General features: G+C 44.9%; 1 protein-coding gene across 1 annotated transcript in view; it reads left to right on the plus strand.

The window, feature by feature from the left end:
• The window catches only part of SMC5 (structural maintenance of chromosomes 5), an 84965-nt gene that overhangs the window by 38932 nt on the left and 30572 nt on the right, over positions 1-15461 (plus strand). The window contains exons 11-13 of the mRNA XM_056847923.1: positions 3623-3736; positions 8525-8619; positions 10165-10297. Of these exons, the coding sequence (XP_056703901.1) occupies positions 3623-3736; positions 8525-8619; positions 10165-10297 (342 nt within the window). The remainder of the gene's footprint in view (positions 1-3622; positions 3737-8524; positions 8620-10164; positions 10298-15461) is intronic.

Genomic DNA, 15461 nt, shown 5'->3' on the forward strand with positions numbered 1-15461 from the left:
TCTGTGACTCCTCCCCCAAAAGCTTTGCCAGGAGTTGTAGGATCCCTGTGGTAAGGAGGGGGAATCAGGTGAAATCACCTCTACTCTCTTCTGCTTGTGGAGGAAGTGCAGTGGAGTAAACTTAATTGGCGCAAGAGTGGTTTTGGGTGGTTTTGTCCAATTCCCATCCCTCTCTAGTCCACCTGTATGCAATGGCTTTTTGCTCAAGGGAGTTTCCTGACACCCCCAGAGGCATCTTTTGGGGAGTCACAGTGGACTGCTATGGAAAATCTGAAAACATCTGTCTTTGTGAGTGCCTTCTGCTTGGGCAAGCCTAGGATCCACCCCATGAATTAAAAGCAGTATACGACAGTGGTGCAGGATCGCGGCTACCACAGGCTCAGGAGTAAAGTTCCTTGTAATTTTTGACTGTTGGAAGAACTTGAAGGCCAGAAAGGAGTAGGTGATGGGACTGATAGCTGGGGTCTTGAACAAGATGAAGTTATGACACAAGATGGCCAGGCATGTTCATTGGGCCTCTAAGAACAATTTATGAAAACAGAATATACAGCCTTAAAATAGAACGTGGGCCTAAATATCCCAAAGTACCTCCATTTGTAAGATTTGTAACAAAAATTAATGTGAATGGAGTAAATACTTCTAATGGAGTGGTGGATCCCAGAGCCACATCAGTCCTAGCAAAGTGGAAGAATTCTTAGAGTATCAAAGTGGTTCTGCAGGAGCTGCAGCATCTAACGATGTCTAAAAAAATATGAAAGTAAAGCAGTATATCTTCAGGATGTTAGATGCCAGGATCCATTGTAACAACCTTTCTTTGTTGGTAAGTTAGTCCAATGGAAAGCATGCCCCCCTCCATTAAAAGTACTGATTTTCGAGAAAAGCATTGTTGTTTTGATGTGAGGTATTTATTTATCTGTTGAGAGATGTACATAAAAGCACTAAAAATCTAGGATGGGAGGCCTGCAGAACCTTTTTTTCTACAGCTTATTCTGCATCTGATAACCTAACTAACCAGTTCTTTTGAGTAGGTTGTTTCGGGCTGTGATCTGTGATGTTAAAAAAAGCTTTTCCATCAACATTAAAGTGCTGTGATCTGGTCAGCTTAATCACAGGCATATCCTGATCTAAGGACCATTCGCTTTTTCCTTCAGGCCTGGTTAATTGCTGCCAAGTTCATGTTGTTCAAATATGTTTCCTGCAATATATATTGTCCAAGGCAATCCTTGTTAGGTCAAAAATTCCTAGGAATGTGTGGATCTTTCTGAATGCCCCCCAAAATTGGCTTCTTCTCAGGACTTTTGGTTACCCTTGATATATGATGCTGCCTGAGCTGTGTAGTACTAAGGTACATCTCTAGGGTTGCCAGGTACCTCTTCGCAACTGATGGAATATTTTGGGGCGGAGCCATAAGAGGGTGGGGTTTGGGGAGGGGACTTCAATGCCATAGAGTTCAATTGCCAAAGCGGCCATTTTTCTCCAGGTGATCTGATCTCTATGGGCTGGAGATCAGTTGAATTAGCAGATTTCCTGCTACTATCTGGTAGTTGGCAACCCTATACGTTTCAGATTGTTTGTATGAAGGCCCCATTCTCACATTGCTTGTGTGGCAAAGATGCAACTTTAGCATGACTTATTCTTGCACCACTCTGCATGAAACATGCTGGTCATGAGAAGTCCTGGCCTTCTTTCCATGCACGTGTTACTCTGGAAATAGGAATAGGGCTGGCCCAGAAGGAGCTTTAGCATAGGCTCTTCCTATACAGCCTGTATCTTTTTATGTTGCCTGAGGGATGCAGGAAGGAGCAGCACTGTAGAAGCTCCCATGCTGCATCTGTAAGGTACGAAGCGGACCACATATTCATCACCCATAATTAAAGAATTTCTTTGTCTTTGTCACAACATAATGAACAATAGATTGACATTTATACTGTGTGCAAACATCTGCATTGTACAGAACTCTTCATCAGGCTGGATGTTAAAAAGTAAAACAAAAAATGGGGGGGATCTTAAGGTCTCTTTGCTAGCATCCTGTGTAGAATACATTGCTGGATTAAATAGGCACAGGGTTAGTATGACTGGAAGGCATAAGGATGTGCCCTTGGCATGCCGAGAACAAGAAGCAAGAAACAGAAGCCCCCCAACTGACAATCTGAAAGTTAGTAGTTGGTCAATTCTCTGGTGCTAAATGGTCTTAATAAAAGGTATTGCATAGTTTTTTGTGGGGAGTGGGTCTTCTGGACTGACAAGGCAACCTACTTTTTTGTCTTCTTTGAAAATAATCGACATATAACTGATTAAGAAAGGAATCGTTCAACTGGAGGAAAAACAAATTGGGGAATTTCCCTAGCCCAGGGGTCGGCAAACCGCGGCTCCCGAGCCGCATGCGGCTCTTTGGCCCGTTGTGTGCGGCTCTCCGAACTTGGTTCGGAGCCCCTGCTCTCGCGCCCGCTCGCGCTGGCAGCCGGGCTGTGGAGCCGGCACACCTGAGAGAGAGAGAGAGAGAGAGAGCGGGCGCGCTGTCTCTCCCCCCCCCCGCCATGGAGAATGGCCGGGTCCCCCTTTCCCTTTCCCTCAATGGTTGGGAGGCTAAAGCCTCCCCTCTAGTTGCGCGATTGCTGGGCGGCTCGGCGGTTCCTGGCCCGCCCCACCCGCCTATCATCTGTTGGGCGGGGCAGGCTTCCTTTGGTAGACCTGGCCTCCGGCTGAGTCCCATTGGGAGTCCATGTCTACCCACTGGCTTTCTTGGTGGTAGACCTGGACTCTGAGGAGGGGAAAAAGTCCCCCTTCAGAGGCCAGGTCTACCAATTGGCTTCTATGGGCCTCCGGAGGCCAGGTCTACTGCCAAGAAACCCAATGGGTAGACCTGGCCTCCCAATGGGACTCAGCCGGAGGCCAGGTCTACCAATAGGTTTTTATGGCGGTAGACCAGGCCTCCAGACGAGGACTCCGGATGGGGAGGGGGAGATGGCAGGGACTTGCAATTTAATTTTTATCAATTAAAAAGAGCATTATTAAGTATGATATCAAGTTTTATTCAGTGTACCTATAGTTTAATTAAGACTTGAAACTTTAATTACAGTTTATTAAGTTAATAAACAGTGTACCTACCTATATAGTTTAAGTTTAAGAAATTTGGCTCTCAAAAGAAATCTCAATCGTTGTACTGTTGATATTTGGCTCTTTTGACTAATGAGTTTGCCGACCCCTGCCCTAGCCAATAGTTTGGCTTACATGCTGTCTTTACTTAGTGCATCATCTTAAATTAATCTTAGTATTGTAAGGGCTACTACATTGTCCCTTGGCCTTTTAAGAAGTTGTGTGTCCCATTGGCATCACAAAGTCATTTGATCAATTATTGGCTTTTAGATTTTCAGTTCGGCTTAAAAACTTTTTTTAGGTTTCTCATTCTCAGCATGCCAAAGGCACATTCTGATGTTAACCAGCAACACCTTGTGCTCATCACGGCTGAAAAAAGTTTTTTATCTCCCACCGCCTTTTAATATCTAGCCTTCTCTTAAAAGCTGAACTTATTATTTTTGAATACCTTAAGTAGATTTCATTATCATTTTTCTATGTATCACACCCTCATTTTTTAACCTTTGCTGTGTTTGTTCCTGTACAGATCAATATGAAAGACCAGAAGCATGCTAAATATGTAGAAAATCACATTTCATCCAATGATATGAGGGCCTTTGTCTTTGAAAGTAAAGAAGATATGGAAATATTTCTGAGAGAGGCAAGGACATAGCTATTCATTATTCAGAGTTGGTTTGATGGCGGAAACCCCAGAGTGGAGAGTCTGGCTTAACAGTAGGCTGTTTCTTTCCTAGCTAGGATCCAGCATTGTGTGTTTTTATGACAGTAACATGAAAAAACGTTGAAGAGCAGCTCTTTCTTTCTTTCTTTCTTTCTTTCTTTCTTTCTTTCTTTCTTTCTTTCTTTCTTTCTTTCTTTCTTTCTTTCTTTCTTTCTTTCTTTCTTTCTTTCTTTCTTTCTTTCTTTCTTTCTTTCTTTCTTTCTTTCTTTCCATAAATTCATACCATTAACCCCCATCCACAACTGGCACCTTAAATATTGTATTTTTTATAAATTAATTTACTGAAACAGAAACAACCCATTCAGAAACAGTTGCCAACCCACAGGTTGGACCAGAAGATCTTCTGGAATTACAGTTGATCTCCAGACTACAGAGATCAGTTCCTCTGGAGAAAAGACTGCTTTGGGTGTGTGTGTGTGTGGACTGTATGGCTTTATACCCAACTGAGGTTCCTCCTGTCCCCAGACCATGCCCTCCCCAAGCTTTACTTTCAAATCCTCAGGAATTTCCCAGCTGAGAGTTGGCAACCCTACATTCTTCATTTACTTGGTCAAAGATTGTTCATAACACAGTGGGGACAAAAAGAGAAGATCCCTATTAGACACTCATGTTAGATTTAGAGTAAGAAAGAGATAGGAATTCACAAAGCTTATATTCAGAGACTTCTTTAAAGCTGGGGTGCGCACAGACCTGGCTTATTGGTGAGCTTTCATATGAACCTTGCTTCTCCTTTCTTGTGCAAATAATGCTGGTTAAGAAAATAACTCAGTTTGCTTGTGATATATGAATGCAAACGCTTGGAATAACTGGCGTTAACCCTTCCCCCAACCAAGATTGCAAGTCTGGATTAAACCCTGGTTGGTGACAGGAGCATGATTAACCCATGCACATACATTCATGGTGCTGTCAGGCCTGCTTTCCACAGCTCTAAGCAGCCTGTCAGACTCTGACTGTTTTAGTTTCGATTCTACCAGGTGCCTCTCAAGGCCAAACTTGCTAACTACCGAATTCCTGTTCCAGTGCTATCTCCCGTGGGAACGGCTCCTCAGTAGAAGGGGGGCCGCCTTGACCTGTTGTGACTAATACTTTCCCTTATAGGCCTACCCCGTGCTCCCAATTGCCATTCGTGCCAATGTACCTGTAAGCTCTACCTGTATGTTTTCCATTAAATCAGCTCTCTTTTGGACTCTTTGTCTCTGGATGCTGTTTGTGGGATTACCACGGGACAAGTGCTCACAGGTGCAGAGGTAACCAGAATTACTTTCTTGTGGTAATTACCCATTTGAGAAGAGGTAAGGCATGTGCATGAGTCCAGTAAAACTTTGGATCCATGCACATCCTGGCTTAATTCCAGCTAACGGAAACATCTGAGTGCAGCCATAGGGGATATGCTGTCAACCGGCTTCAGCAGGAAAGTGGTAACCTGAAAACAGCACAGTGGAAACAAAACAGTAGGATTTCCAAACCTACTGCCAACTGTCTCCTAGCTGTTGCACCATTTTACTTATTGTTGGATTTGTAGAATTCTAAAGCAGCCAGTTGAAGCAGCAAATGGACTAAATGGGATGAGGAGTGTGGAAGAAAGGGAGAATAGAGGAAAGGAAGAACTCTACTCTTTAAAAATAAAGGTAAACTGGAAAGTGAAGATAAATGGGAAGTATCCCCCTGGAGTTTGCCATCATTTCCCTTTAGGTCCAAGCTCCCCTTCAAGCTGACTGATTCAGGTGGGTTTTTTGGCTAGTCAAGCCAAGAATCCTTGCCATCAGAAATTACTGCTTCATTTAGGACTGCTGCAGTTAAATTTAGATTTTTCTTTTGTTAGTTCATGATTCTTTGCCGGTTTTACTACAGTGGTCACAGCAGGATTCCCATGTGACATCTTGGAGCATCTTAGGAGATACAAAGTGAAGAATCATTGGAGTAGCTTTACCATCCTCTCCTTTGGAAATCTCTAGTGTTAGGCAGAGAACATTTGAATTGTTAAGAAAGTATGATCAGGATAGAATTAACCAGGATGCTAAAAGTATGTTCTGCACTTCATTGTGTCTTTTCAACCACTTTATTTCCTGTCCAGCAACAATATTTTAACTTTCTTACAGTCCCAATATGTTCTCAGTTTTTCTTTTTAGCCTGAGTAAATGCACTGCCTTTGGCAGAAACAGTGGGCTGTTGTGCTGGAGTCCCTCTTGCGCAGAGATCCTGTCTATGCGGAAGAGCCGACAGTGAACCATTGTCATTTTTTCTTTAGTTGTGGTTTATATTCCACTCAAAGGGCTTGCTTTATAACACCTATTGTTGCAGAGTTTTCTGTCTGCTCACATGATTTTTGCCTTTTATTTCTCTTGGCTGGTAGTGATAAGGGAATTACACTCTCTGTAGTTAAATTTATTCTTTCTAGTCTTAAAAGTAGGAGCTAGTATGTATCATCTAGGCTAGACTACTGTAACTCACTCTACGTAGGGCTGCCCTTGAGACTGACCCGAAGGCTCCAGCTGGTACAGAATGCGGTGACGAGGCTCCTTACTGGGGCCTCGCCCCGAGTCCATATACAGCCAGTGCTCCAACAACTGCACTGGCTCCAGCTGGAGTATCGGATCAGATTTAATGTGCCGGTTTTAACCTTTAAAGCCTTACACGGTCTGGGACCCTCGTATCTTCGGGACCGCCTCTCCTGGTATACCCCCCAAAGAGCATTACGCTCTGCTGACAATAATCTGTTGGTGGTCCCTGGCTCGAGGAATGTGCGGCTGTTCTCGGAATGCTCTGCCTAATAACATCAGGGCCCTGCGGGACCTGAAGGAGTTCTGCAAGGCCTGTAAGACAGAGCTATTCCGCCAGGCCTATGGTTGAGGATGGCCGCAGGTGAGTTTAAGTGAGATCTGTGCTGGCCTCCCTACTCCCCACCCTCAGTTTGTGATCTATTTGAGGGTGGATAGCCGAACCAATTATATATTATGGTTGGCCTCATCTGCTACAGTAAGCACTTATATATGGCAACCATCTTTTAAATTAATTGGGTTGTTTTGTGGTTTTATGGTTTCATATATTTTATTGTTTATTGTTATATTGGAAATTTTAATGTTGTAACCCGCCCTGGGCCCGGCCTGGACGGGGGAGGGTGGGCTAGAAATACAAAAATAAATAAATCTAAACCAAGGGATTGAACTTTTAAAAAATATATATTTAATAATTTGCACTTGTTTTTCGATTCACCCATGTGCTTTGGCACGTAGGTGCTTGAATTACTGAACAGAAACAGAAATTATTTTGGCATTCCAGTTTAACAAATTAATCAGGCTTCCTTATTCTTCTGATGCTGACCTCAAGTTGAAAAACTCATTTTTATTTCAATAAGCGTTGTAGGTAAATCAAAATGTGCCATTGAGGCCCATGTGAACAACCTGGTTTTTCCAACCTTGTCCAGGACTTGGGACCCTGGAATAAATACCCTTCTAGTAGCTCAACCAAGGCTGGGTTTGGACTCTTAACACACACAGTAGAACACACCAATAAAAAGTATCAGGCTTTATTAAAAGGATTAGAGAAAAGGTTCAGGCTTAAATATAAGACAAGGAAGTAGGTGCATTAAAATAACAAAGTCTAACTTCCTAACAGGTGGGAAGGCAGAATGGTATAGCCCAATCTCGTCAGATCTCAGAAGATAAGCAGGCTCAGCCCTGGTTAATATTTGGATGGGAGACCACCAAGGAATACCAGGGTCACTATGCAGAGGCAGACAATGACAAACCAACACCAAATGTCTCTTGCCTTGAAAACCTCATAAAGGGTCACCATAAGTCGGCTGTGACTTGATGGCGCTTTACACACACACACTTTCCAAACATATGCTTCAAACAAGAAGGCAGACAAATCTGCATAAGTGAAAGCATCAGGTATGAGATGCTTTAAGTCTCATTGCTGTTCCTGATTGTATTAAGGGTCATGCATTACTCTCTCTCCCCTTGTCAGATAGTTATAGACTACTTTGTAGGAAACAACTACTGACCCCCTGACCAGTATAAGCCAATCAAGAACATGTTCCAAGAGATGTTTCTCAAAGAGGAGGAAGACTCCCCTCTCCCTTATGACATTGCTGAGAGCAGTTATGTTAGATCGCTTTGGAGTGCGAGGTGCAATGCAAGCTTTTCGTTTTGGCTTGTGAACAGAAAGGGTTGCAAGCTTGATATAGAACCCCCTTGTGTGTTAATCTTTACACTTAGATGACACCGCAGGAAGCTTTAAATTTGTGACTTGACCAAATGCTGATGTTTAAAATATCAGGTTGATTGATACAAAAGTGACCATCTCTGGACAGCCCATCATGGCAGTCTCCTTAATGGATGTATTAGTGGCCCTTTCTGATATAGGATGTGGCTCCTAGAAGATCCTGTGACGTACAGCTTCTTTTCTTTGTTTTCCTACCTGCTTGAGTTTGTGAAAGGAACCAACAATATCTAGGATAACATCTTAACTGGCTTGGCATAAGAGTAATGCCTTCTTTCTGGTTCCTGAACCACTAAAGAGCAGTTCCACCATACTCTGTAATAATTGTGTTACACGTCTTGTACCTATTGTTTTAATAGAAAAGAGCAAGAGTCCAGTAGCACCTTAAAGACTAACAAAAATATTTTCTGGCAGGATATGAGCTTTCGTGAGCCACAGCTCACTATTGTTTTAAGTTAGTGAAAGTACTTCCTTTTGGTTTAGGTACGTGATAAGCTGAGACTAAAAGTGAATGCTGTGATTGCTCCTAGTGATTCGTGTGCTGAAAACAGACCTTTCAAACCAATTGAAGAACTCAAGTAAGTGTTAAAACATTTTCTCTTATAACCTAAGCACATCTCCTGCTCTCAGGAAAACTTTGTGTAACTGAGCATAACATTAATGAACACTGGCTACCTGTGTGGAGGTGACTGTGGTCCATAGATCAGCGCATGATTTCCACCTGAGATGTTGAGAGGAGAATTTTCCAAAATAGAGAGAATTAATAACAATGCCATTTACAATACAATAAGAGGCAAAACTTGATAGTAATTAATGTGTTTGAGGTGATTATCCCTGGGAGTGAGAGGACATGCGTGTTGTATTTATTTGTAAATGGGGAGGGGGGGAGGGGAGAGAGAAAAATCAGAAATAATTACAATTTTTTAAAAAGTTATGAATTCGCCTGATTTGACCTACACATCCAGTTAAAATTCTTATTTATAAGTCTCATACAAAGGAAGGGACATTATAATCACCAGTCTATATGGAATTAACAAGAAATGCAAGCAATACCAGGGAGACTGATGGTGAAACCGAGGTGTCCCAGTAGAAGAGAGTTAAATTCTGGCCGAGTGGGTGAGTGGCCCACCCTATCCACCGCACAGTGCTTGGGTGTGCTAAAATCAACCTATGCAGGTTTATATCCTTCAAGGCCATTAACTTCAGTAGACTTACAAGGGTGTAACTCTTCTTCGGATGGTACTGTTCCAGTCCATTCCTAAGGAGAGTTACTCCAGTCTAAGCCCATTGAAATGAATGGGTTTAGACTGGAGTAAAAGCCCATTGAATGAATGGGCTTAGACTAGAGTAAAAGCCCATTGAAATGAATGGGCTTAGACTGGAATAACTCTCCTTAGGAATGCACTGTTAGTGTGTCAACAGTTTTTAGAGTCTTAGGGTTCTCCCCCCCCTTAAATGTAAACAGTGTAGGTGAAGTATATGCTATGCTTTTACAAGTATTAGTCCAGTAAAAATTACTTCCACATAAATCTTTGAATTTGTTTGAATATAACATTTAAACCATATGATTTATTTTTTTCCTAATCAAATATTTCTGTTTAAGTATTTGTTCCTTATTGGTAAAGAAAATTAATGGGCGTGATTTTCTTTAAAAAGCTTACTAAACATTAAGTGCAAACTTATGTGATGGAAGGAAGAGGTTTTGCGCTACTTAACCACCCCTGCCTCAGCTTTCCTGTTCATTGCCAGGCAGAGGGTTGCTCTGTTTTGAGCCTAAGAAAGAGCACGTCTTCTGGCCTGCATGGCAGTGCCTCAGCTCAGCTGCTGTTGGTTGAATGTTTCTGACCAGTAAGTCATATTTGATTAATTCATTAGGTAATTATTTACCATTTGTGCTGTGTAGTTTAATTTATGGTTAGTTTGCAGAAATTGGCTTTTGGTATTGTATAGTATAATAGTGACATTTTTTAACCTCTGGCTAAGATCTCTTAATGTGTACGTTTAGGTATTTTTTCTTCCACCATACTTTCTTGAAGAATTGCTTATTTATTGTGTAGTTGGTTATGGTATCTTCATGATGGATAAAGGATAAATGTGTCAAACTACTTCTCTTTCTTCCTCAGACGCTATGGGTTTTTCTCCTACTTGCGAGAGTTATTTGATGCGCCCCAGCCTGTGATGAGTTACTTATGCCACCAGTATCACGTACATGAGGTCCCTGTGGGAACAGAGAAGACTAGAAATATGATTGAAAGGGTGAGGGATGCTTCTTGCTTTTGGAGGTTTTGTATTGAAGGGGAAAGTAGATGAATAAATGTTCAGTGGGACATTACAGACCTTAGAAACCTTTCCTGTGTATTATAGATATGTACTACAAACTATATAATTTCAGACTTTTACATGATGTTAGAATTGTCATGAAATACATTTCAGGTTTTTTTTTAAAGGTTGAATTGATGTTCAGATCTCTATAGTTCTTTGAACAAATGGAAAGGTTAAGGGCTTAGAACTGTAAAACATCTCAGGCCTAAACATTTACAGTATCAGACCTGACTGTGATGTCATATCTATGATATCACACTGGTATCTCTATGGGTACACCCCATCATTTTCATTTTTAGATTGGCATAGCATTATTTAGCTAAAATCTGTTCGCATGTATAAATTTACCGCTTTAGTAGTGACTAAGACGATGCTTCTTCTGACCATCTCCATTTCCAAAAGCAATTCTTGCTTAATAGCAAATTGTAATATTTCTAATGAGTCCAGCCACATAATATTAAATCTTTCAGAGCTGATTCTCCATTTGCATTCTCCTCTGAGGCAAGGGCATCTTATGATTGGGTGTTTTCCCGCTGCTTCCAGGAGGCAGGACCAAACAGAACTTCCTGTCTCCTTGGCGGGAAGACCGCCCACTATCCTCAGTTTTTGTCCTGCCTTGTTCCGGAGAGCAGCAACTACGTTTAGCTCTAGCTTACTCTTAAAAAAACAAAAAAAACCTTTTCCTTTTGTGTCTGTTTGACTGTCCTTCTTCGTTTGCCTCCCCCGTTTTTGGTCCCCCCCCCTTTGTTCGTCTCCCCTCCTTCCCGCTAGTGCGGGTTAGCACGGGGTTGAAGGAGTCGTCCCGACAACCAAAATGGCCGACGCAACAATGGGGAGAGAGGACGATCTCCTCTCCGTCAAAGATTATCAAGCCGGCGGGCTGGTCCACTCCGCCCAAGCCCCCTCCAATGACCGCACTGGCAGATCATTGGAAAGGGAGGGAGCTGTGGCGACGCTTTCGGGCGAGGAAGGAGAGCCCGCGCCATCAAAGAAAAAGGCGCAAAAAGCCGCGCCAAAGGTAGCGCTGCTCCCTGGCGCTCATAAAAGGAAGAGGCGCTCCAACAAGCCGAAGGTCGGCTCTTCCAAGCCCGCACCATCATCCGCCAGGCAGACGGCTCCAGTTCAACCTGCAACCTCGGTGCAGCCTTTGAACCTCATCGGATTCCCGGTAGGGGGACTCCAGGCAGGAGGTGGCAACCCCCCCCTTCGAGCGCTGCAGGTGAGGGGAGAACTTTTACCAACGAGGAGGCTAATGACCTGGTCAACCTGGCCCTGCAGAGGCAATGGCAAGCCTTCCAAGCCTTTCAAATGAGGCTTCCCCCCCCTTCCCCTGGGTGGTGCAACAAGCTTCCCCACACTCATCCTCTTCCTACCCTGCTAGCACTGATAGAGAGAATCTGGAGTCCGCCCCCTCTACCTCTGCTAAGTGGCCCACTAAGGCGGCCAAGAAGGCCACAGTACAGGCCACAGTGGTTCAGGACAAGGACCTTTCCTTAGAGGAGGATCAGTCCTCAGGTCTAGAGGAGCGCGAAGAAGGTGAATATGACTCAGACGAAGACATGCTGCCTTCAGATAAGCAACAGCCAAGGCTGTTTTCTGGGGACGACTTTCAGAATCTATTAGCTAAGGCCCTACTGGCACTGGACCTCAATGAGGATCAGGAAGCCTTAGAGGAACCTACCCCAAAGCGCAAGCGAGGGGTGCAGAAGTGCTTTCCTAGAAAACGGCCCCAGACTAACACGGTGCCATTTCCCGAATTTTTTCTCCAAGCGGTCAAAGATGAATGGGATAATCCCACATCAGGGAAACAAATCCCCAGTGGGGTTAAAAAGAATTACAACCTAGCACCTCATGCAATGAGCCTTCTCAAGGTCCCCCTTGTGGAGGCACCTGTTATTGACCTTCAAAACCCCGGCCTAGTTCCTGAGGATGGTGCTGGATCCATCAAAGACCAACTAGACAGGAAAGCAGAATCGTTGACCAGGAAGGCTCACGAGGCTGCTGCCATGGCCATCCAAGCAAATACAACTACTTCTATCTTTGCCAGAGCATCTTACCTCTGGATAAAGAAACTTATCCAGCTGGTTCCGGAGGAGAACCAACGTGTGGCTACTGGCCTGGATAGGGTCCTCAACGCAACCTCCTTGATGGCTGATGCTTCTCTGGATGCAATTTCTTTCTCAGCCAACTCCATGGCATCGGTCACCTCAGTTAGAAGAGCCCTATGGCTCAGAGCTTGGCCTGCAGATTTTAAGGCCAAGTCTACATTGATGGCCTATCCCATCCAAGAAGGGAGGTTATTTGGAGAGAAGTTGGAAAAAATCCTAGTGGAAACTAGAGATAAAAGGCACGTGATGCCTAAGCAATTGAGAAAGGACAACCGCCCATCTGGTTACCAGTCCTTTCGTGCCCCCAGAGCTCCCTTCAGGTACAGGTCAGAGTCCAGGAAAGGGTCTTGGAACAACAACAACAACAACTCCCGACCATTTTGTAAGGGCGGCAGATTCTTTAGGCAAGGTCAACAAGCCCGGTCGGACAAATCCGACAAGTTTGCTAAACCTAACTCCCAATGACTCCAGGTCTCTCCCCATTGGGGGAAGGCTGCAGGTGTTCGCAAGCAGGTGGCAGCAATCAAACCCCGACAATTGGGTTATGCCGATTGTTTCCAGGGGCTACCTCCTGGAATTTTCTACCCCACCTCCGGATCGCTTCATTCCTTCCCCATTACCAGCAAAGAGGAGGAAACATCAAAGAACACTTCAGGCCATTCTCCATCTCCAGCAGTTGGCAGCCATAGAGACGGTCCCAACCCAAGAAAGGTTTCAGGGAGTGTATTCCATCTTTTTTACAGTTCCCAAGGCAAACGGGGACTGGAGGGCAATTTTGGATTTGAAATTTGTCAACCGCAGGATCCAAAAGAAGTGTTTTCGAATAGAAACAATGCATTTTATCGTAGAATCCCTCCTCCCGGGAACCTACATGACGGCGCTGGACCTAAAAGAAGCCTATCTTCATATCCTTATCCATCTTATTCACAGACGATTCCTCCGCTTTACCTATGCCCAGGAACACTATCAGTTCAGGGCACTCCCTTTTGGGCTTTCCTCAGCGCCCCGAGTCTTCTCCAAGATCCTCATTACCATCATGGCAACCCTCAGACAGGAATCTATCCAAGTCCACCCTTACTTGGACGATATACTGATATGCGCCTAGTCTCGACACCAGTCCCTGGTGGACACCGCGAGAGTTGCACAGATCCTGCAGGAACACGGATACATTCTCAACCTAGAGAAGAGCTCACTGGAACCCTCCCAGAACATCATCCATCTTGGAGTCCACATAAATTCGGCCACGAACGTTCTTTCCTTGCCACAGAAAAGGATCCACAAAATAATCACCTTAGCCAAGGCCACAATACTGAACAAAAGATCCAGTTTAAAGGCGCTAGCGAAACTCATGGGTCATATGGTCTCGTGCATAAACATCGTCCCATGGGCAAGATCCCACCTTCGCCCACTTCAGTGGCTGCTCCGGCCCTTTCAAAGAGACATCACCCGCAAGACACACAAACTAATCCAAGTGCCATTCTCTGTGAAGCACAGCCTCCAGTGGTGGACCAACCCATGCAATCTGGGCAAAGGTCTGAACTACATCCACGACAATCCGCTGCAGGTCTTCACGGACACAAGTCTGGAAGGTTGGGGAGCAACCCTCAACTCCAAAGTAGCACAAGGTCGTTGGTCGCCACAGGAAAAGAAGCTCCACGTCAACCTCCTGGAGCTTCGGGCGGTACGGCTAGCCTTGCTGACGTTCTCAAGGGACTTTCAACACCATCACGTCCTTGTGCATTCAGACAACATGACCACAAAGGCGTATATCAACAAACAGGGAGGAACCAGGTCCTCGGCCCTTCACCACGAAACGTCTCTGATTTTCAAGTGGGCACAGACCAATGTGGAATCGTTAAAGGCAGAGCACATCAGAGGAGTCCTGAACACCCAAGCAGACTGGCTAAGCCGACAGACAGTGGAAGAGGGCGAGTGGTCCCTAGACCAGCTGATCTTCCGGGCCATCACAGACAGGTTCGGTCAACCCGTCATAGATCTCTTCGCGTCCGCCACCAACCACAAGACCCCTCGGTTGTTTTCCAGGTACTACCATCCAAGAGCAGAGGGAACGGATGCACTTCTTCTCCCCTGGCCTCAGGGGCTGTTATTCGCCTTCCCACCGATTCCAATTCTTCCCAGAGTCCTGCGCAAGATTCAGCAGGAGAGAGCCACGGTTCTTCTAGTGGCCCTTTTTGGCCACGCAGACCCTGGTTCGCGACACTCCGCAGTCTCTCTGTACAAGAGCTCTGGAAGATTCCAACCACTCCAACTATGCTTCAGCAGGGCCCTCTGACCCATCCAAAGCCCCAGTGGTTCTGCTTGACCGCATGGCTCTTGAGCGCTCAAGACTCTTAGCATGCGGATACTCACAAGAGGTGGTGGGTACCATCCTAGAAGCTCGCAAACCTTCTACGCGACATATATACACAGCATCCTGGAAGGCCTTCGTTAGATGGGGACAGAGAAAGAAAGTGAACCCCTTAAATCCAGGAGTTAGTAAAATATTGGAATTTCTACAGGAGGGCGTAAGGCTGAAGTTATCAGCCTCAACTCTCAAGCATCAGCTCGCAGCCATCTCCACAGTCGTTCCTTCTGTAGAGGGCGTTCCTACCTCTCAACACAGGGACATCTCTGCCTTCCTGAAAGGTGTCACACACGTCCTCCGACCATCCACCGCTTCCCCACTTGGAAGCTGAACCTGGTCTTACAGGCTCTCACCTCGGCCCCATTTTAGCCTCTGCGGAAGATACCCCTTCAGTTTCTTCGGATGAAGGTATTATTTTTAACGGCTATCACTTCGGCCCGCAGAGTCTCGGAGCTCAGAGCCCTTTCAATCCACAAGGGTCTCTGTACGTTCCACAAAGATAAGGTTGTCCTAAGGTTGGACCCAGCCTTCCTACTGAAAGTAAATTCCTCCTTTCATCGAGCCCAAGACATTTCCCTACCATCATTCTGCCCGAAACCATCCTGTCAGGCCGAAAAATCATGGC

This window comes from Euleptes europaea, chromosome 4 (assembly GCF_029931775.1).
Source record: "Euleptes europaea isolate rEulEur1 chromosome 4, rEulEur1.hap1, whole genome shotgun sequence".
Classification (NCBI taxonomy): Eukaryota; Metazoa; Chordata; class Lepidosauria; order Squamata; family Sphaerodactylidae; genus Euleptes; species Euleptes europaea.